Consider the following 23,909-nt stretch of genomic DNA (forward strand, 5'->3'; position numbering starts at 1 on the left):
TTTCCAGACTTGCTTTCGGCACAATTTACAGTGCACGCTACTCTGTTTTTTGTCAGACTTGAAATAGCCGAAATACCTTCACACTACGGAACTTCTATGGCTCTTCCGTTCGACAATCTCTCCGGCATTGGAACCATCATCTGTTTTCTCTTCGGTCACGCTCGGTTGATTTTTCTAGTCAGCACACTCATTTCCTCCATTATGCGCTGGCTCCATTACCCGCTGGCTGCTTCCCAAACAAACACACGTGCGGCTTGGCACTTGTGCTGTACGTAACAAGTCACGCGACGTGACGCTGCGGCTGTGATTGGTTCGGCTCTGCGCTACTTGATTTGGATTGGCTGACCCTTTTTTTTTTTTTTTTTTTTTTTTTACGAGGACAAGAGCGGCGAGGTCTATCGCGATAGCTTAATTTCTCTATCGAGTAAAAGTTATATCGCGATACATATCGTTATCGTTCTATCGCCCAGCTCTACTTTGAAGCAACTGTTGTTGTGACTGGGTGCTATATAAATTACATTTTATTAAATTGCATTTGATTAATTGTTTAAAAATGCCCTGAAAGTAGGTATTATTCATTTTGTATATGAACAGATAATACGGTCAAATGTCTGCAGTGTCTGTATTTGTGTAAATGTGAGTAAGCATGTGCACTGATCTGCTTGTGACCTCTGACCTGCCAGGGCCTTGATGCGGGAGCACTCGAACAGTTTGGAGCTGGTACACTCTGTCTCCCAGAAGCCAGAGCCGATTGGTCGGTTGTTGTTGTTAAGCTGGCGCTGGGCTTCCGCGTTGTCCAGGTCTGGAGAGGCATTAGCCATCGCGCCTGACGCCCTGCGAAAAATCAAATGCTGTCAAAATATCTGATATCAGCCTGTGTGTGAAATAAAGGATGGGATAAAGTCTTCCTGGTAACATATAAAAATGAAATTAAAAAAAAACATCTGTACAGTCATGCTTGATGAAATATGTTTTGAATGAGCCAATATAAATATCAGTGGATTTGCTTTAATGCGCTACTCACATACAAAAATACATATATATGTATGTGAGCACACTGGCACATGCAGAGGAGAGAAAAAGAAGTGCCATTGCTCCATCCCCACAGGTGAAGAGCCTTTCGCACCTGATAATTAAATTAAATTAAACTAAACTGACTTCACACGTCCTTATTAGATATCTCTTAACCCTTATTCAACCGCACAAGTTTAGCCAGCAAAGAAATTCAGACTCAAAATTCATGGTTTAATAAGGAGACTTCTGCAGAAATAAGGAGTCAATAGGTCCTTTCCTGTTCATGAATGATGCAGTACCTGTCCTTGGCATCAAAGCATTTTACAATAGCAAAGCTTAAAATAGACTTAAAATGATTTGGGCATCTCATCTCTTCAGCCCGTCCCTTTGACAGCTGAAAGCAGGTACATAAAAATAGCTTCTAAACCTCTGCATGAAATCACACTGTGCCGGCTGAGAGTTAAGAAACAGAAACATTCGAAACAACAACAATGAAAAACCTCCTGTTCAATTTTCTGATATTCATCAGCTTCCGCTGCATTCATTTGAAGAGCTCACAGAGATGTTTGATATCAGTTAGAGGCTTCAATTAAAATTAAAATGAAACCTTAACAGTGAGCACTGGATAATGTGGTGTAAATAGTCTGCTTCGAGCAATGCACGGTTCGGTTTGTGGCACTCGTGACAGAATTCAGAGCGCACATTAAAAATCAGCAGACTGGGTGAAAACTTAAACGCATCTCTGCTAGAACAGCTTGGAGGCTCTGAAATAAAAATTTGGGTTTTTCCAAATTAAGGCACCAAAAAGATGGTACTGTCTGTTTCAGCCTTCTTCATACACACCCTCTTCAAATTTTTTAAATGCTTTTTTTTTTTTTTTTTTACATATAAAGGATGTGTCATTCAAAAAATAGATGGTACCTCCTGTCTTTTCCTGAATTTGACAGTTTGTTGTTTTCAGTGTGCGTGTGTGTGTGTGTGTGTGTGTGTGTGTGTGTGTGTGTGTGTGTGTGTATACACATGTTTAGACATCTTTGTGAGGACACAAAATTGGCATGCTACTATACTTGTGGGGACTAAATGCCCGTCCCCACTGGTTTGAAGGCATTTTTGAGGCTCAAAATGTGGTTTTAGTGTCAGGAGTACAATTAGGTTATGGTTAGGTTTAGGCTGAAGGTTAGAGTTCGCATTGATTTTTAATGGTTAGGCTTAGGGTAGGAATTGGTCAGATGGACTGGTCTGACAATTTCAGAAAGTGCTGAACTGCTGAGATCTTCCCACACAAACCATCTCCACGGAACATGGTTTAAGAAAGAGAAACTATCTAATGAGTAGATACCATAGGTCAGAGGCAAATTGTCAGACTACTTCAAGCTTCAAGCTGTCAGGAAGGCAACAATAGCTCAAATAACCACGTGTTACCACCAAGGTATGGAGAAGAGGGACTCTGAACACACAACACACTGACCCTTCAAACTGAACAAGAATCTGAGGCTACAGTTTATACTCACCAAACGATATAAAGAATGTTGCCTGGTCTCCGTTTCTGTGACATTCAGATGGTAGGGCCAGTCTTTAGCACAAACAACATGAAAGGATGGATCCATCCTATCTTGTATCAGCGATTCAGCCTGGTGCTGGTGTGTGGGGATATAATCTTGGCAAACTTTGGGCCCCTTGATACCATCTGAACACGTTTTGTGATCATAGTGTGCCCATCTTCTGCAGGATAGCACACCATGTCACAAAGCTCAAATCATCTTTTACATGACAGTGAGTTCACTGTATGGGCTCTACAGTCAGCTGATCTATGCATCACTGTGCGATGCTATGATGCCAACATGGACCTCAAGTCTTTCAGGAATGTGTCCAGCACCTTACTGAACCTCCACAGTGACGAATTAAGGCTGCTCTTAATTCTTCATGTTATTAAGCACTTGCCAGGTGTACCTAATAAAGTGACCAGGGATTGTACGTATCACAACAGGCATTAGAAATATAAAAGCTCGTGTCGGTAATGATGTATAGAGCAGTGCACTGGACATTAAATAAATCATAAATATTTTAGATGCACATTGGGAATCTAATAAGAATTCCCAGGTAAATACAGCATCGTTAGTTTTCTCATGTTCTCACTCTTTGTGTTACACACACGATGAATGGAAAATACATGCAATGGTTTCTCTTGGTGAGGAGCAGATGTGCCTACGGATATAAAAGATGCCATTTGGTGCTCTTCTCCAAGGCTGCTAACAAAGGGGAGGGAGGGGGAAGAATACATGTTTGTTTCCATGGCCCCACTGGGAATCAAACCCACAGCCAACTAGGCTTTTACACATGTGGGTTCAAGGGGAAAGACTGATGATAGAAATGTATTCTCTGTATATTTATCCAGAGGGCTTCTTTTGTCATACACTTATTTCTCTTTAAACTTCTTACAAAGATAGAAAGTGATGTTTAAAAAACTGCTGGCTCATTTTTGTGGCTACATTGTTTCAGTATGGTTGTTTTTTTTAGCAGATACAGCAGTATGTTTGGTGGTCATCCTTCAGCATCCTAAAATCATCGGCCTTTCCAGTGTGCACTCATTAAAACCCCTGTCCTTGAAATGCCTCACAAGATAACACAGAATGAAAAATGTTCTCCCCCCTTTCCCCTCCCAATCCCCTCCCCCATTTCCCCCTATACCCTTCTTTCAACACATAGGAAGAATACACCCAACAGTTACATGCCCTGAATTTGTATTGTTACTTTTTTAGTTAATGTTAGTAACACTATACTCACCCATTAAGTTCAATTTATGTGAATGAAGATTTCAAGTAAATAAAAGGTCAAATAAGCATTTGATGTTACTGTTTAGGAAGGTTTCTCTGAAGATTCCTGCCTCAGACTTTTTCTCTTTTCTCTGTAATCTCTTTTTCCTCTCCTCATCTGGCCCCTTTTTCCTGGCCTCCTCCTCCCTCTGCAACAAAAACCCAAGCTCACGGTTGTCACTATACCTAAACCACTGGAAAAACAACATAGCCATATCGAGTAAATGTCAGCGTGCCCTGCAAGACAGAAAGAGAAGAAGTAGCTGTGCACATGCACTTAGCTGTCCTCCCTGGAGAGGATAAATATTATAGAGCTTTCTATCTGGTGATGATGCAGAAAGAGGACTGCAGTGAAATCCAACAAAGTGAAGCCTACAGTAAATCAGATAAATTTATAGGTAACCTGAGTGAATGAAAAGACAACAATACAAAATGTTCTTTTCAATTAACTTTAACCTTTAAATAACAAAATACTAATAGAATTGTTTTGGAAATGTAAAAAAAAGAGATAAAATTAAGCCCAACCTTTCAATAGATACATCTTCTCTACTTTATACAGTACATTTTATACAGTACATTTTATTCCTCAACTCATCGTTATCTTAAAAAAAAAAAAAAAACAAATTTGTGAGAAATAAAAATCATGAAAATGCTGTATTCTTTGAACATTTGGATACTTCTAATGAAGGATTTGTTTATAATATATTGCCAGGTTTATTCTGTTTTCAAAGAAGAACAAATGAGTCAAATGCATATGTTTACATTTATACTACAATAATTAAACAGTTGGGTTGCAAAGGTCATTCCTACTACAATCCTTCCAAGCTCTTGCATGACTGCTGAATATTAGTGCAAACTGATGGCTCGGGACAAAAGCCTTTTCTTTTTTCTCGACACCAAAGCGCGACCTTTCCTCTTAAACATCCCTAAAACACGGGCTCTCCCTTTACGGCCGCACTAAGAACATCACGCAGCGCTCTATTTTGTGATTAGTTTTCAGATGAGTGGCAGCTGATGGTGTGATCTCAGATGTTGTAAATGAGCTAGCCCCTTGTTTAATGTCCCTAAATCCCTGTACAGTTTTCACTCTAATCCCCCGTGTGGACTAAAGTCACTCGCCAGCATTTTCCTTCAGAACGTGTGAGAGCCACCTTTGAGGTTGGCTGCAGAGTCCCACCATGCTCTGTACTGACTGATATCGCAAGCCATGAAGCCAGCAGGCTCATGTGAATGTTTAGACAGAAACACCCCAGAAAGAACCAGGAGTACTAACATGGGGACCTTCACTGAGAAATATCTGTGGCCAGACTGATGTAATGACTATAAAGCAACAGAAGAGGCCTGCAGGTGAATCGTGTATCTGCAGAAAAGAGGTCCAATGTCTAACGTGTCAATAGTTTATTTTTTGATTGCATTTTTTACTTATTTTTTGCCCATTTGCAGCATTTAGACTGATCATGAAATCTGCAGGGTTTTTTTTTTAACTGAATTTCAACCAGATTTAATATCAGCCGATATTAGTTCTTTATAGACTTACTGATGTTAGCATTTAAAACAGACAACAATTTGCTTTATTTAGGTAAAGGAAAGAAATAATCTTCAAACATGAGCTCTGGTGTTCCATCAGAAGGCTCTCTGCACCGACACATGTTCGGAGCACCACAAACCAGCAGTCAGCCAGATTAAGTTCTCCACAACTGTGCTGCCACTGTATCTTATTAAGGCTCAGAAGTAACAACACATAACAAATGTTAGCGAGATCTGCTTACGTTTGTGTATTGGATTTTTAAATCACCACACATTAGTATCAGTCTGAAACCCCCCCACTTATATCAGCTAGGCTCTGATTTTAACTCACCTCTATCACCGCATTAGGTAGGGGAGAGCGGGGTAAGTTGTCACACGGGTAAGTTGTCACACTGTTCATAACTCCAACACTAGAGGCTCTATCTCAAAAATGAAATAGCCACTTTGTGTGACTTCTTCTTCTATAGTCAACCTCCTGTTCACATGTGGTCAAGACTGCTCTAATCTGAGGTGAGCACATCTTTTTTATTTTTTTGACCTAAAAGGAAAAATAAATCACTTTAAATTTTCTTCAGTACAACTTTGTTAGGTATAGATGTTACAGATTATTATTTTACACAAAATAGAGGAGACATTAACGTGTCTTTTGATACTTCAGCTGATGTGCTATGTTGAGCTAACCCTGACATTTAGCCAAAATTAGCATAAATGTCAGTTTGGGGCAAGTTGTCTCATTAACTTTGGGGCAAGTCGTCACATGTGACAACTTGCCCCAGTACAAATAAATGCTCCAAAAAACTGTGATATTGTAATTCATTTGTATTTGTAATAAGGTTTTTGAAGAAAGGAAGGAGAGGCAGGAATTAAGGAAGGAAGGAAGAAAGTAAGATGGTTCGAAATTATCAACGAAAGACAGAGCGTGGCAGAACACCACCTGACATTATGTTAAAGGCAGTCAGGCAGGTAAAGATGCAGAACAAATCAATCACAAGTACAGCAAAGGATTTTGACATAAATTACCGCACTGCAATTACTGACAGCGGACTACCGACTCCAGAGGACATCCAGCCATATCCAAAAGCTGGCCGCCGAAAACCATCCAGCAAAGGAAGAAAACGACGCAAATCAGCAATTCTAACCGACACGCCAGTGAAGCAGCAACTAGAAAAAGAAAAGAATAAGGCTGAATCTAGCAAAAAGCTGTTTCAAAAGAGAGGGACGCGAGGGGGGAAAACATCTGGACCTATGAAGAACAACGCAGCTAAAAGAAGAAAAATAATTCAAGAGTCATCATCAGATGATGAAGAGTGCTTCTGCCTTGTCTGTGTGGAGCCATTTTCAAACAGTCGTCCAAAAGAGACCTGGGTAAAATGCGTAAAATGCAACAAATGGGCCCATGATGCTTGCACCTCAGGCCAGGCAATTTATGTGTGCCAGAATTGTGACTATGAAGTTGAGTCTGATTAATCAGAAATAAGGCATCTGTTTTGTTCAGAGGATAAACATGTTAAGTAAAGCAAGTTATTTGCAGCATTCCATTCAGTTATGATGGATTTATGTGCAAGCCAGAGAACATTTGAGTTTAAAGTTCAAACTAAAGTTTTCTTTCTACTTAATGTTTTGATTAAAATGTGTATTGGATTGAAATAATTGTTTTTTTCCAAATTCTCTTGGCATAATTGTTCAAATTTCCAGTTTTGGTTTGAATTTAACAATTAAAATCAATAATCATAATTAAGTATTTGTGTTCATATTTTAAGATAATCTAGTGTGACAACTTACCTGCCGATGGGGCAAATTGTCACAAGTGCACATTCTCCTTTCAACAGTCTACAACTCCGTAATGAGATAAGATATGAAAATGTAATCAATACATCATATGTGCCCGAGACTTCCGTCTTTCATTTGGTGAAACATTTATTACGTTGTGATGTATGGTGCTCAGTAAAAGTTAGTCAGTGTGAAGAGTGTGACAACTTACCCCGCTCTCCCCTACTTTCATGCAATCCAAAAAATAGTGTTGCTGTTTCTGTTTCATATCTAGCTCGTTTATGACGTAGGCCAAGTTTCTTTCAAAGATGTTTGCTTTCTAAGTGCCTCCTTAGCTTGTGGCAGCATGCTAGCATTAGCCCTCCTGACATATGACCCACTTTGACTGAGGGCTGCTAACATCCACAGTCCAGCTAAAAGCTAAAAGACTTGTAACTTTATAGATACATTTTCTTCACATGGTGGATCATCCAACAAGCTTTCCCCTTTATTAACCTCTTGTTGTGTCTTTCTCTCATAATTCTTACCATTTGATGATGACTAAATGAAGCTGGTTGTGAAAATTATCCTGTATCCAAACTGTGTTAGGTTACCTGTGGTGGACGTTTAAAACCTCTTTAGTTGATGACGACTGCAGGAAAAAACCTGTAACTGTATATTTTTGTAGGGCGATAAAACAAACTGAAATACGGATTAAAGCCGGTGATTGGATTGGAAAAGTTGAACCACAACAAAAGTCCGCATCAGTCAAACTGCAGCCAAAATACATGACTGCTGTATCTGCGCGTGTGTATGTGCGCGCGCACGCACGCGTGCCCTCTATTCTCCTTGCCTTGTTCTTTGCCGAACCTCAACCACCTGGTGTCCTAAAATCAATCAAATCAAACACAAGGCTGCTCTGGTGTGTGTGTGTGTGTGTGTGTGTGTTATCACCTTTATTCTAATAATCAGACTCAGCTGTTCAGGAATCAGTCAGCCGTAGGCAGTCACACACACACACACACACACACTGCTGGCTATCTGTTTTATGCTCTGTTTTGACACACTGAACACAGCCTGCAGGAAAGTTTAAAAAAAAATGTGACCGCAAACTTTCATCTGCATTCATACTTGTGTAACACTAAATTCATTCTAATATTGGCAACAACAACAACAATAATAATAATAATAATAATAATAATAATATCAAACTTCTTTAACATCATTCTGGAAAAACAGTTAATGTCCATGAGATCTTAAGATATTGTGTGATGTGTCTTTGTTGAAGAACCAGGAAAATATGGAAATATATTTGGGGGACATGGTGGATTTTAACTCCCCAAAAAAGCTGAGGTGCCTACTGTGGAGTGTACATGCAAACATACACGTGTTACTACTTGTCCTAAGTCCACAGGCAGCAATCCTGTGCTTCACTTGAATGAGAATCAGAGTCATGTATGATAACGTGACCCGATTCTGTGCTGTCTGCAGGTGTGAATGTGAGCATGAATGGTCATCTGTCTGTTTATGTTAGCCCTGTGATGGACTGGCGACATGTCCAGGGTGTACCCCGCCTCTCATACAGCAACAGCTGAGTTAGGCTCCAGCCACCCCCTGACCATGAATTAGATGAGCGGTTAAGAATGATTTAATAAATGACTGACTGTGTCACAGAGTAGCAGAGCTTCACGGATAGTAACACCACTGTTTTCTGTCATTGTACATTCGTCTCCTTTTCCTTGTCCAACTTCAGGGAAAAATACCACTGTGGGCAGTAAGCTAGAAGGATCACCACCCCCCTTTCTTTGTCTGTATGAAGTATAAAATCAAAAAGCAGAACAAGCTCACAAGCAGGAGAGACAAAGAAAACAGCTTTATTATTACTTCTGACATCTGTTGTTTTTCTGCTGTAATACATTTTAGTGCTCAAATCAGATGCATCTTCATCAACTATTGATGTGGACTCCATCGACATCTCTCTACATCACTGCATATCAAATATTTTTGTCACCAGGTTTTTTTTAAAGCTGCTTTTGGTGCTTCTTTGACTATGATCCAACTCAGAATATGTTATGGTTTAATGGTTTTACTAACCACTATATTAAGAACACTTTAACTACCAGGAGTGTCATGATAACATCAGATGCTACTGGACAAACAGAAGAGACATTTAAACTACTACAGCTTCAAAATAGTTCTGAAAATAATGAAAATCAAATCAGAACAAGTGCCGATGTTGCCTGGTGAAGTTAGCATGTCACAAGTCCATATAATTACGCACAGTCATGTCCCAGCAGGTGCAGGGGGGGAGAGTCAGATGAACCTGGTGGATCCTGAACAGTTGATGCTGATCAGGGCTGGTGAGCTTCAAAATGAAAGTGCTGAGTAATACTGCTGATGATCTTTCATTCAGCCACATAAATACAAAACACCTCCAAATGTTTTATTCTGAGAAGGCGACGACAGAAGCGAGTCCACCATAGTGTTTCACACTGCATTCAGCGCACATGCAGACATCTATTAATCTGACCGCACTGGTAATTCAGCAAATATAATTTCAGTAGTTTAAAAAAAAAAACTGTTAAAAACAACAAACTTGGACCAGAAAGTTTTGATAAATAAAATCAAAAACACAGATTCAGAACAGGGATCTTGCTCTGATGTTTATGTTGAACTCTCGGGGTTACAGAGTTCGTAGGAGGCAGCTGTGCCAACACCGAAAGATCAAACCTTTAAACAGCAGCGTCCTCTCTGAACTCTCCATGGTGTTGGAAGAAAGAGCATGAATTGCATCTGTGGCCGTGTGTTCTCTTTGACATCTTCCATATATTGTTAAAGCCCAGTAGATGCAGTGGAAAACCGCACAAATAAAACCAAACACTGTCATATTTACGTATGGAACCTGATAATATGAAAGAAGTTATACAAAATAAAACACTCGCGTTTGGTAAGTTTTTACTGCTTAAATAATTTGTTACAGAGTGACATGTCCTATTTTATTTTGTAAATATTTTTATATTAAAATATATTATTTCATTCCAATGTCAAGATCTGCCTGTTTCACAGTAAACTAAATTATCTCAGTAAGTCACCTTGAACTTGGCAACCTGTGATGATAATACTGAAACAAATGAAATTAGCGCTGGTAAAGACAGGACAGCAAAAATGGGAACTTTGCCCAGAGATATCTTCTCATCTCTCACTTTTAGGAGAGAATCTAGATCATATGAAGCTTTTCTGTTTTTCTCCAGGTGGACCTGAACCCTATATCACTGTGGTTTATAGGACAGCATCTAAAAGGAAATGTTCTACATCCAGGGTGGCCATCTCTGTTTCTCCCCAGGTGGTTTGAGTGTGTTTACGTGACTGCGTTTCAGCTCAGTCATGACTCTTTTAGCTGTTCTCTTTACTTTGAGGTTTTATCATCCAGACTTGTATCTGTCAGTCTTATTGACATGGGTATGAGAGATTGTGTCTCAGTTTTTCCTGTACATTTAAACAAGCTTTTGAACGTTAACCCTTAATCGGTTCTTTTAAGACATGCCTGTCACATTTCAGTTGATTTCTTTTGCTTAATCAATAGCCTAGAATCCACAGCTATCCATTAGGGCTGTTTGAGTAGAGCAGAAATGAAAACCACAATTAATTCGGTCAATATTGAGATTATGATCTTTTAATACAACTGCTCGTAGAATTCATTTCTTGGGAGTAAATTTTCTTGAACTTTCATCCAAAGATAAAAAAAAGAAAGATTTTGAATTAAACCCTCCACAGCCTGGTAGTCGGTAAATTTAGAGAGTACCAAAAGCAAAGTAAGAACCAAGCACAATAATCATATAATCATATAATCTCAGAGATTTTGTTTTGATAATCACTGGAAGCCAAAATTGTAACTGAAGCTTAAAATCTGACTAAATGCACAGGCATATTATCCCATTAAAACAAAAACATAAGCCGAATATCTGCACAGAACTGCACTCTTTTTGACAAAAAAACTCTAAATGGATTTATTCTGCTCACTTCCAACTCTATTTTCTTTCTTTCTTTTTTGTCTTTTTTTTTTGCTTTTAAAGTAGCACTGCGTGGTTCGCAGTTTTCTTGCGCTAAGCCTCGATGCATCCACCGCTGTCTGAAACATGCAGTTTTAGCTCTCCTCCCTTTAAGATGACTTTCTTCTGACTGGCTTAAAAAGCAGGTGGGAGGGGCTTCTGTGCCACAGCCAGACTCGTTTGCCTGAGATGACCATATTTGGAATATCTGCACTCACTGACCATATTAGAGACAAGATTTGTATTTTTTTATTTTTACAAATGTTGGAACCTGAGTTTTTGGCTTACAGAAACTACTTGAAAATGTGTTCAAGTTTATTATAAACTTCCATTATTGTAACAATATACAGCCATGGTAAAGAGACAGCATAACTCTTTTATGTTCTAGGGTTTTACATATCAAGATACAAATAAAAATAATCTCACAAAGTCAACCATGACTTAGTTTGTCACTGTTGCAGTTATTGTTACACATAAAAAACAAGTTGTTTGAAGTTTACTTTAAACAATGTATTATTGGTCAGAGTTATCATTCATAAGTTTCCTGTTGCTTTGTTATTCAGGGATCATCTAATAGTGTAATTACTACTGCATGTCTACATCCATACATGTGTGAGATTGCAGAAATGTCAGTCGTTACATCTTCTCCTCTAAACCACTCAGTGTTATTATGGCCTTCTCTCACTAGCTATGCTGCTGAAGTGAGCCACCACAATAAATCACAGTTTCACCAGCGACGTAATGTAAACACCCCCACGCCCCTCGCCCCGCCTCCCTGCTCTCTCCTTTTATTATCCTTCACACTTTTGCAGCTGTCCTCTCTCTATTCCCACCGCTCCCTGTGTCCTAACCTCTCATCCTCTTTGTCTGGCTTCCACAACTTGTGTTTTGGCAATTAGTATCTGACACTGATGCCTCTAAACTAACTAAAGAATGACCATAGTCTAAATGCTAACCACCCGGTGTCCTTGAAACATACACTTAACCCTGAAATGCTGCATTGAAGCAGTTCCGTCATCAATGGTAATGTACAGCATGCAGTGACCACAGAATGATGGTAACGTGAACGAGTGCTAATATAAACTGTGTGACTGTGGAGCTGAAAGAAGAGCTGATGGATCCCATGAGCTTCTCTGGGTCGAATGTTTATCCCATCATTACTAGTCTGTAAATTATATACAAGTTTAATTAAGTCTACTTCCAGTTTCAGTCACGTATTCCAAAACCAGGACAAGAGTTTAAATGTCATTGTACTTTTTAAACTTTACCACTTAGTTGAGTCTTGAGTGTAATTTTACAGCCATCTGTAAAACTCGGTGGAGGCACTGATCTTTAACATTACTGAAGCAGTGTGAGATCAGCTTGACAGAAAACAGAACAAAAGTCCTTCCAGAAGCCAGGAGAACTATTTCTAAAGACAACATAAAGAACTGACAAGAAAGCTGACAACTTATTTCCCATTTTCCTTGGAAGACATAAAGAAATAAGGGATGGCTCTAGCACCTACTGCCCACCACTGTTCTCTTTTATACCATTATACTTTTTTTACTATCTTTTTTCCCATCTTTCCCAATGCATGTGTAACAGGGGCACCAACCAGTCATATAATATGTACCCACAATGCAGTTTAACAAAGCCAGTTTTACCCAGCTAGCTGCCTGTGACTCCTCTGATCATATAAAATAGGATGATAGCTCATGATGTTCTCCTCCATTCTGATGTTGATAAAAAAAAAGAAATGTCTATAGTGTTCTTGTTCATCTACTGCAAATATGTGGCTCATTGTGATTTTAACAGTTTTGGAAGGGGGGATTAAGTTATATCAGGCATTTGCTACACACATATATAGTGGAACAAATTAAAACTGCAATATTAATTTACATGGGTACATTTTCCACAGAGCATGTCGACAGAAACTTCATAAACTTCCCACTAAAACACTACCTCAGATCTTGCGTATGGATCAATACGGCTCCCGTGCAATGATGAATTCTCCAGTCAGCAATTTCTTCTCTTTATATTACTCCACCAGTGATCCAAGAATAGCTTAAAGTACCTCACGGATGCAGGACTGTCCATCTCTTTTGATATAGAAGTTAAATTTAGAGATAGAGAGAATGAGGGAGAGACAAATATATAACCAGACGAGGTGAGAAGACAATAAACTAGAAAGATGAAAATGAAGTGTGATATTGTGGAATATAGATGTTAGAGAGATAAAGGAAGGAAAATATGGAAAAAGAAGTGAAATAGAAAGACAGTGGGAAAATAAAGAAACTGATCTGAGACAGATATAGGGGCATATCACCAGAAAGATGAGTCGAGTAAGAAAGAGAGACAGCTGCCAGTGTTAATCAGTCAGCGGCAGCAGCTCTGTGTCTCTAAGGCTTAATCTGGACCAGACCCTCAGTGCACCCCCTCCCCTCTTTTCTTTAGTCTTCATCAATATCGTCACATACACATCATTTGGGGACATTAATCACAGCCTCTCCTAGCTCGCTGATATCCCATCTGCCTATTGACAATTGTGAGGAGAACGCTCGGTTACTAAAACGTCTAAAGATTGATTAAGTGATTAAGTGTCAGACTTTGGAGGGTTCGAGAAAAGTTCAAGACGCCACATTATTCTCCATTAAAACATAACTTTGTCAAAAAACGCCAAAGTTAAAGCGTTTTTACAGTTTTACAAGCATTATTTTATCAGTATGAAAGAACATCCCATCAACCACTGCCAATAAAATCAATTTTCTGTGTGATCACAGCCATCAAATCAACAGGAAGCAAGATGTGAGCATGTTCATGTTGAACATGAACATGTGAACAGAGTGAACTCAATTCTACCAATTGTAGTAGCTAAATCGCACTAATTCAGCTGTCTGTACAGGAGCAACAATGATGGCTCGTTTAAGATCAGATTAGATTTAAATGCCTATTGTAAACACTACTGTCTTTTAATACCATTACAATAACCCTGAAATTAAATAATAGCACTCACCTGTGCTTTAAAGATTAAGAATTTCTTGTCCTTTATCTCCACGTTGGTAGAATTGTTGAGTCATTGTCTTATATTTCTGTTTGTATGTTCTTGTTTTTACTATTGATCTAACTCAGTTTACTTGTTTCATGCAAAGACTGTATTTAAAAGATGATGCCACCCATTCATTAGTGAAGTCGAAAGCTACGACTTGAGGATTTGTTGGTGTTTCTACGTGCGAAGGGTGAATCATGACGCTCCTTTCTGAAACCTAGAATAGCCAAAATTGACAAAATGGACTTCGTCTTTTACTTATTATAACCTGAAATGAGCGACTGAGCCCATAACCCTATGGCAAAAATGTTTACAGAGGTCACGTTTAAGGTAAGTTTTTTTTCGTTTTCCTTTTTCTGTAAACCTGGAAGTTTTTTTGCAGCCACAGGAATCAAGAGGAACGCAGGAACTTTCACATTTGGCTTCACTTTTCAGACCCGGAAGCTACGTCCATCTTTTATGCTCTCTGAGTGTTAAAGTGCTGGTGGAAAACTGGGACATGTGAGCTTTCAGAGCATTCATGTGTTGTTTCAAACAGGAAAAATGTTTGCTGCCTCGTGACTATAACAGATACATAGCAGTTATAGAGTCAGTGCAATAGCTTGTAAATGTTAATTTAAAGTTTATAGCTACAGCTACATTTGGACATTTTTCTGCTGGAAAACCGCCAGTGAGTGCACGGTTGCAAATGATAGAATGCTGACACTCAGCCTTATTTCCCCTTGTAATTTCATATTTTCTGTACAATTTTCATCCTTTTGCTGCAGTCAGGTTTCTGTTATTGATCTGTGTACAAACTCAAATGTGTAGCAATAATGTTCTACAGCTCTTACATTAACATTTAACAGTGAACCGAACATTGAATATTTAATCCAATCTAACTTTACGTTTGACTGTCATTCTGACCCAAACATGACCCCAGGTTTAATCCCAAACTTTATCCACACTGATATTACCTGACAAAATATATGGAATCTGGATCATTCTTTGAGGGAGTGATGCTGTCTCTCCTTTTCTCCTTCACACTCACTCACACACACACGCACACACAAGATCCTTCACTGTGACGTCACACAGTACGCACTTTACACACTGCACTGAGTCACTTTGAGTCACTTCACCTCAGCACAGTGAACCCGCATCTGTAAGCAAGGGCAGCAACCACACCCAAATTCTGAGTCGACAAGAACACGCCTCTTAAAACAGTGACCTTGTGGTCTGATAAACAGCAGAGAGCTTCAGTATCCTAAAGATGCTGTTGATCATCCAGAGAAGACAGGGACAACAAGAAGAGTAATTCTATCTAGCTGAGAAACACCATAAATGTATACAATATTCACACTGCTGTGCAAAGATTTTAGACATGGTGTTCAAATATGATTCCATCGTGCAATACAAACGTAGAAGCAAGCTTGCTCTGCAGCAAACAAAGTCCTCAAAACATGCAGCCAAGCACAAAAAGAACAAGTTGTGCTCCCAGTCGCTGATCCCAGCCCTGAAGTCTGAAGTCTAGGGTTACGGGAATAGACACAGGAACCACGATAAGTCCTCTTGGATGATTGGAACAATCCCCCAACAAGTCCCCGAAGAAACCTGAACAACCTGTGCCATTTTAAAGGTAAAGTGTTTTTAAATATTTAAAATACATGAAGTAATCTTGCTTACCACCACATGTTTTGTTCACTTTGAAATGGGATCTAGCTGGGTTCAAACTGTTAAACTTTTGTATTACATGAGTGACTCAAGACAAACTGAAATACCACAAAATGCAATGGATTCAGGTTATAGAAACCTGCTGAGCACCACATGTGGTATGAAAAGGTTCACAGTACTGTGTGCAACATAAACCCACTGAGAGACACTGGAGTAAGGGGCTCAAATGGGTCCAAAAAAGTCACAAAACTTACAGTAAGTACCGTTAGCAGTTTGGTATTAATGATTAAATGAATTCAGATAACCGCATACCTCTGTTCACTTCTTCCCTCTTCTTTTATTCATGTTGTTCCAGTACAGTCACAAAGTAGAGATAACCAACTAACTCCCACCTGCATGCAAACTTCAGATCAAGACAGAAAGGACAAACAATGGCCCGTGACATGTCTCCGTGCACAACAGGGGTTGTAGTCACTTTTTTTGCAGCAGTGATCAAACAGACATTAGACAGGCTGCACTGCATCTCCTACTTGTGTTGCTGAAGCAGTGTATGCTGCTTCAGGCCTTGTCAAACTAAAGCATGAATTGAGTCAATCTACAACCACCCCTTCCAAGACAGCAAAATCCCTCCAGGATTTGGGAAGAAAGGTGCAGAAAAGCGAGAGTAATGTAAAGTCACATAAGGAGACCACAGGCACATTTTAACTTCCTACTAAAATACTGCATAGAGCATTACTGTCGATATTTATTCTTGTGAAGTTCTGCTGCAGTGTGCATACGGGTACAGTGTGCAGTCTGTAGCTAGAAACCAAATAAATGATCTCTAATTTAAAGTAAAGGTTACACAGAAGCTAAAACATGCAACCGCGTACCATAGCCCACAAAAAAACTAGGCCGCTTTCTGTTTCTCAGCTCATTTCTCCTTTTAAATTAGACAATCAGATCCAGCAGGCATCATAAGCACCTTTCCAGGCATGCATCACGTACACATGTAAGTGGAAATAAGACACGAAACGGTCCGTCCCTTTGCCGGATCACTGCGGTACCCTGCACCCAAATGCAGGCCGGCATCCCGGCAAAAAAGGAGGAAAAAAATCCCATGCATCTCGACTCCTTGCTCTCACACGGGGAATGAGACGACAACCAAGGGAAAAGGAAGCATCTTTTTGCGTTTTTATCGGCCTTACCTTTAGCCTCAGTGTCAGTTTTTTGGTTTGGTTTCGTCCTCCTCCACCAAGACGTCGCTGGCTCGAATCGATGAGGAGCGCGGTTTATCAATGGAGGAGACTGACGCTCCGCTTTTATTCCAGCAGGGTTTTCCCTCGATTAGTCCCTATTACACGAGGAAGCGGCTGGTTTGGGTAATTACTGAAGCACCGCGGGGGGTGTGCACTGTGCAAAAACTGCGCCTTAGCGCACGTTAAGAGCGCTGCGTGCCTGCAGCGCTGACCGCCGGCCGGGAGATGCTGAGGTTCAGTGCCGGTGGAGGGTGATGGTGATATCCATAGAGGTCCCAGTTTCCACCTGACACAACCTCTCCTTCCTCCTCCTCCTCCTCCTCCTCTCCGCTGGTGATGCTGAGGAGAAATATCAGCATCAATGGCAGAGAGAGAGAGAGAACGGGAGAGAGAGAGAGAGACGCTGACGGTGACGAATTTTAACGGATAACCACAAGAGGCCGCGTTTCAGCAAATTGATTCAAAGGCTAAAGAAGAACAAAAAAGAAATATCACAAAAGTTAGAAATACCAGCACATAATACATCTATGCGAATTTCTCTTTGAGATCAATATTCTTATTCTTATCTGAAAACACTGGTAAATATTTTTAATTAATACACATTTAGGAAGAAAGTCCAAGTTAGCTGTTGATTTTTCCTTTTTTAAAACTCCCTTTTAACTTTTATTCTCTTTTTTCAAATAACCTTTTTTTAAGACATTGTCACATGAAATAAGGACGTTATTTCATGTCTTTTAAGCGTGACGAAGGCTACATATAAAAAAAATTAAAAGAGTTGCAGTACACCTGCAAAATGTTCCTCTTCTTTTTTTTATTTGCTCTCTTTAAGTGTCACCACATAATCAGGCTCCATCTTGTTTTAAAGAGCCCATAGTACTGGATTAGGGCTTACTTGTGGTTCCTGGGAATTTTAAAAGTAGAATGGGAGGAAGAGCCTTCAGCTTTCAGGTCCGTCTCTATGGAACCAGCTCCCAGTTTGGATTCAGGAGACAGACACTGTCTCTTCTTTCAAGATTAGGCTTCAAACTTTCCTTTTATATAAAGTTAGTTAGGGCTGGATCAGGTGAACTTGAATCCTCCCTTAGTTATGCTGCAATGGGTCTAGGATGCTGGGTGATTCCCATGATGCACTGAATGCGATTTGGTGCAATATAAATAAAATGTAATTGATTCGAAAAGCATAGCAGATCATCTACCTCCATCTCATTTAGTGTCTTGCATCCTGACACTCAAACTCTTTGCATGTCCTCCTTTGCTACATCCATACACATTCTCTGAGGTCTTCCTCTTTTCACCCTCCCTGTCCTATCCTATGTCCAGTATATCCACTATTCCTCCTCTGCTCATGTCCTAACTTTGTTTCCAATCTGAACAGTCATTCTGATATACTCATTTCTAATTGTATTCATTCTGGTAACCTCCAACAGAAATCTTAAACTTTTTAACTCTGCCACCACCAGCTTTAACTTTCATGGTTTCTAAAACTATTAGGAATAAATCAAACTAGGTATATCAACTATAGCTCACACAGATAGCTCACTGCAGAGTCACAGGTGGGAAAAAAATGTGAATTATACTTCCACCTATTAGTGATTCTGATTGGCTAATTTATACGTAATGAACTGTCTCACCTTCATTTTAAGATCGAATATATTTTGTAAATCTTTATCTTTATCTAAAAACATTTTAAAAATGTCTCTTTCATAGTAGTGGTTGCTATTCCTGCCCTGGAGTGACGCACAGGAGCTGAACGGCTCCTTTAACTCTCCATATAGGCGGAGTCTAAGATGCGGAAGTGCCTTCCTGTCAAGCCAAAGAGGCGTTTCGTTAAAGGCCAGATGTATTTTTAAGTGAATGCATCTCCTACTCCGGACACTCTTCAGCTGACCAGGTGTTGCTGTCTCGTGGATCCCGCTTATTAAGAACGATGTCGGACTCCATTAAAAACGTCGCGATATTTGGAGCCACGGGAATGACCGGGCTGGCGACCCTGCCGATAGCAGTAGCTGCAGGTGAGGAATAAGAGTAATAAAAATAAGTTACAGACGAAATAGAAGAGATCATGTATTTGTGTAACCGTGCGGGAGTCACACTGGGGTCTCTCAGGTGGGTTTCAGTAGGCTTTTCATGCATTGTTACTGTTGGAGTTAAAGTTGGAGTTTTCCGCACAGGCAAAACAAACTTTGATGCTTCAGACTGTTTTCTGAGCGTCCTCGTGCACCTGTAACAGGGTAGTTACACGTCCACCTGTGGAGGTCACAATAGGGTGATAAACATGAGGTCACGGGATTCCCTTGCGTAATAACCACATCTTAACTGTAACAGTTTCACAAAAAGCTGGTAGAAATGTTCCTCAGCCTGTTAAAATCAGAAGTTTCGCATGAATATTTATGACATAATTATTTTTTTTATATCACATGTATTTGGTCAAGTTTTGTTAATTTTTTTAAAGGGTTGAATGAACTGAATGAACACATTTCAAGGCCTGATTTGTAAACTGTAAACTGTAATCCCCGATGAATGTCACTCTCTGCTCTAACTTTCTTTAACCCCCATTAGAAGTACAGCGCCAATAACCCACTGCTCCTCTCACAAAACCCCTTACACAAACACACTGTGTCATATGATTCGTTCGATTTAGCAACATTTCCATTTCCTTTCCTTTTGCTCACCCATGGCAAAAAAAAAAGTCGACTCATGTTTAACGGCACAGGCAGCGTTTTGCTGAGTCACGGCAGTTTGTGACACAGAGAGCTGATAGTAAAAAGCTGTTTGCTATCTTGCCCCCACAGTAAAGGGTGGGATCTCTCCTGAAGCTGTCACAGAGTCACCAGTCAACCTGCATTTGTATAGCACCAATTAAACAAATTAAATTAAAAGTACAGGGAAGACTAGAATACTGCTAAAAACTACAAAATTACATAGGAACACATTAAAAAACAGTACAAGCAACAAAAGCTTCTGAAGCAGTTTGTTGCTAGCAGTTTCTGCACAGTAACCAAACAGGAGAAAGTGACATCTTGAGTGTGCTGGTTGGCACCCAGGTGAGATGATCTGTTGTCATTGTGTCACCAAGACAAGTCCCTGTTCCTTTGATAAAAACAACACATTTCCATGACTGTAAGATCCTGCAACATGCACAGAAACCAATGACTTCAATACAAAACAAAAAGCACAGTATGCTATAAGTGAAAGTGTTTCATAATTAGGTGTTTATGGTCGAAGTTTAGTTTAATTTCCATGGGGTTTTTTTCTCTCTCTTTTTTTTTTTAGGATACAATGTGACGGTGCTGGTGCGTGACCCCGCCAAGCTGCCTGATGACCACAAGGCATCCAGAGTGGTGGTGGGAGATGTGCTCAAGAAAGACGATGTAAAGAAGACGTTGGAGGGCCAGGATGCTGTTATTATCATCTTAGGCACCAGGAATGACCTCAGTAAGGCTGAAGAATTGCACATACAAGCAAATATAATAAGACATTAAATCAAAATGCACTCTTGCAATCATATCGCCAGCCTACCTGAACTCAAGAGGACTTATTTCAATGCTTAAATTAATACCAATGGAACTGCATGGATTTAAGTTTATGTGGTTTCATGTATTCATAGTAATTGTAATTGCATGCAGTCACTGAATCTTAAAATTCAGTTTCCTTACTTACATGTTCACCTTTCAGGAGAAAGACTATATATTTCAGTGATGTAATGATGTAAAACACTCACTAGAGGTCACCAAAGCATTCTTATTACATGTAAAACGTGACATTGGGTCAGTTTGACATAATCGAAAAGACACAGTATAGAGATGAATGAGAATTATAGCATAAAACTAAATAACATATGCATAGCTTATTGAATAATTTAATAAATTAAGGACTGTATAGAAACTACTAACTCTATAAAAACTGGAGAAGTCTCTCCCCTCCAGGGCTGAACATTTCCTCCACAACATGCATGAACTGAGTCCTTGGATCCAGGGGATGTTTGGCTCTGGATTACTTTTTGATATATTCATCAAGATAGTGTTTCTCAACTTTTTACTATTTCCTATTTCACATCGGTAAAGAAGTCTTTCAAATATCCCTGGATGCAGATGTGCATCAAGCCAAAATATTGTATCACTTCAAATTTGGACCAAAGCCCACCTCTGGGAACAATTTTCATGCAAATCTATCTACGACCTTTGGGTAATCCTGCTAACGGACAGACAAGCCGAACAATCACATAAACAACATTTAATTGACTAATTTCCCACCAAAAACAAGACATTTCTTTTAAATTTTAAATTAATATTAACTTATAAGATCAATTAACTCACGTTATTGATCTTTTAAATCATCAGTTAAGTCACTAAAGCACATAATAGAGATTTGAGTTTATATTTATGGTGCTCTCTAAAACATTGGATTTACTTTTACCCAGTGGAGCATCTGTAGGAATGAAGCAAAACAACAATCAAGTACTGTTCTGCAGTTGTGTGTGTGTGTGTGTGTGTGTGTGTGTGTGTGTGTGTGTGTGTGTGTGTGTGTGTGTGTGTGTGTGTGTGTGTGTGTGTGTGTGTGTGTGTGTGTGTGTGTGTGTGTAATATCTCTAATCTAACTTGTATTCATTAGGCCCAACTACCATGATGTCTGAGGGCACAAAGAACATAGTGGAAGCTATGAAGGCGCGTGGAATCCGCAAAGTGATCGGCTGCATGTCAGGTATGCCTCGCTGCGTTAAAAAAAAGGAAGTTGAAGAGCTCATCGAAGTCTGTACAATCAATCATTTTTCTCATCTCTTTTCTTCCCAGCCTTCCTTCTGTGGGATCGCTCTAAAGTGCCGCCACGTCTGGTTCCTGTGACGGAGGACCACGACAGGATGTACACCGTGCTGAAGACATCAGGGCTGGACTATGTGGCTGTCATGCCTCCTCACATTGGAGGTCAGTAGTAAGAGGAAGCCAAGAGTTTTGGTTGCAAAGGTCCATTTTTCAGCTTTATTCAATCTGGAAAAAATTGAAACCAGCTAAAAAGAAAGTCCAGAAAAACAGTTTCTGGTATAGTTCAATATAATTTTAACCTTTATGTTAAAACTTATAACTCATCTGTCTGTACATAAAAATATAATACTAGGTTGGCAGCACAATTATACCAAAACTTCCTTGTTAAATGCTGCCCTCTTGTGGTGAATTCTTGTACTGAATTTTGCAGACGGGTTTTACAAAAGGTGTCTTTAATCGTGGCCTTGCCTACTACAACGAAGTGAGACGATTAAGGAAAGGAGTTACTTTTCTACACACATGTCAGACTGCTCATAATCTCTTTTCTAAATCAATGGTTAAAGTAAATATCGTCAGAATGGACTTGTACTCATTTACACTCAATGAAGGGAAGATTTTCGAGTTTGTTCATCCGGCTGTTACTTAGCGGTTTTGCTCTTCAAGCCCATTTGAGATAGAATGGGACAGTATGTGGGTCGTGGTCTAAAATGAGTGCAGCGTCTCTGCTGCAAATCAGGAGAGCGTTCATACATTCTCTTAAATTAAATGTTTTGTTCTGCCCTCATCTCCAGGTGACCTTCCTCTGACAGAGAATTACGTGGTGACAGAGAACATGCTAAAGGGAAGAGCCATCTCTAAACACGATCTGGGACATTTCTTCGTCAAGTGTCTCTCCACGTCGGAGTGGGACGGCAAGACTGTTGGAGTGTGCGGAGAGTACAAATAGTCCTGTAGTGCACACTGCTTATGCCCCGTTTAAAATCACTTCCTGTTATTGATGTTGAGCGATGAATGAAGGGAAGAGTTTTGTGTTGAACTGCTAATGTGTGGGGGTTTTTTTGTCCTTGCTTCAGTCTTTTCTATTCCCTTTTGTAATTATGATTTAGCATCTTTTGCTTGGTGTTCCTTTCTTATATTTTCTTTCATTATTAGCTGCATATATGGTCATCTTTTTTTCAAAAAAACAAGTGCCAAACCTGTAGTGTTACTTCAGCTCTTTAATTGCTTCTTTCTTCTTCTGCATTTCAATCATTACATCATGAGATGAGTCTTACTGTTCTCACCATTGTCCTAAAAATAAAAGACTTTACTGTACTAAAAGTTGTGTTGAACTTTACCACATTTTCACATTTAAAAGAGAACTAAATCTGTTTTCCACTCCTCGACTCATGTTCGAGCGGGTGAAGTGGTAGGGTGTATTTTAAGCCGAAATGGTTACAGTCTCCCTTGTGTGTGTCCTGCAGAAAAGACAACCAAGCATATCTAGATTTTGCACAGTTCTCTGACCAAGCTGTACCAAATTCACCGTGAAGAGGCTGCACAAATAAGGAAATCTTTTCACTTCAAAAATAAACTGGGTGTTTAAAAAAAAAAAAAAAAAGTGAGGCGTGAATACGCCTTTTTACACCGTTTCTAGTTTCACACATTTTACAGCGCACAGCAGTTCCACTCATTGACATTTATAATGCAAAGGTTATATTCAGGCACATTAGATTATAAAAAGAAGGGACTTGGGATTCAAAGAATCCCACTTTAATACTCCTGGATTATAACCTGTGAATTACAAACAATACTTAAAAAGTAACTGCCTGCAAGGATTCAAGGATGGCTGCCAAGTGGGAAGACATTTCTAGCAGGACTTTAATATAATTTAATTTCTTATTAACTGAAAACTGTAAGTGATCACTTTGAAACTTGATATATACTATCCATTGATTTTTTTTTTTTTTTTTTTTTTTTAACACTATGAGGTCTTAAGTAATCTTTGACGATGACCCCAGCCACTCCCCCACCCTGACCCTTTATTTTGGAGAGAATCAAATACATACATAGATTTTTTTTTAATCCCCAAACTTTAC

At 39.5% G+C, this 23,909-nt stretch overlaps 2 protein-coding genes across 2 annotated transcripts in view; one reads left to right on the top strand and one right to left on the bottom strand.

Annotated features, from left to right (window-relative positions):
* Window positions 1-17,337, bottom strand: part of sptbn4b (spectrin, beta, non-erythrocytic 4b) — a 114,030-nt gene extending 96,693 nt beyond the window's left edge. Inside the window, exons 1-2 of the mRNA XM_080888944.1 lie at window positions 17,021-17,337; window positions 677-834 (exon numbers count right to left, since the gene is read on the bottom strand). Of these exons, the coding sequence (XP_080745070.1) occupies window positions 677-821 (145 nt within the window). The 5' untranslated portion in view covers window positions 822-834; window positions 17,021-17,337. The remainder of the gene's footprint in view (window positions 1-676; window positions 835-17,020) is intronic.
* Window positions 17,338-18,894: 1,557 nt separating this feature from the next.
* Window positions 18,895-23,155, top strand: blvrb (biliverdin reductase B). The gene is made up of 5 exons (XM_080889453.1): window positions 18,895-19,083; window positions 20,345-20,506; window positions 21,683-21,772; window positions 21,862-21,993; window positions 22,623-23,155. Exons 1-5 carry the CDS (start codon window positions 18,999-19,001, stop codon window positions 22,775-22,777), a joined length of 624 nt encoding a protein of 207 aa, XP_080745579.1. The 5' UTR covers window positions 18,895-18,998; the 3' UTR covers window positions 22,778-23,155.
* Window positions 23,156-23,909: the final 754 nt, after the last annotated feature.

This window comes from Rhamphochromis sp. 'chilingali', assembly GCF_963969265.1.
Source record: "Rhamphochromis sp. 'chilingali' genome assembly, chromosome: 8".
Lineage (NCBI taxonomy): Eukaryota > Metazoa > Chordata > Actinopteri > Cichliformes > Cichlidae > Rhamphochromis > Rhamphochromis sp. 'chilingali'.

What these genes read in the sequence shown, in the direction of transcription:
- blvrb (XM_080889453.1), top strand. Translation starts at nt 18,999, where the DNA reads ATGTCGGACTCCATTAAAAACGTCGCGATATTTGGAGCCACGGGAATG. An exon ending in GCCGATAGCAGTAGCTGCAG is followed by an intron (nt 19,084 to 20,344) that starts GTGAGGAATAAG and finishes TTTTTTTTTTAG; the next exon opens with GATACAATGTGACGGTGCTG. An exon ending in AGGCACCAGGAATGACCTCA is followed by an intron (nt 20,507 to 21,682) that starts GTAAGGCTGAAG and finishes TGTATTCATTAG; the next exon opens with GCCCAACTACCATGATGTCT.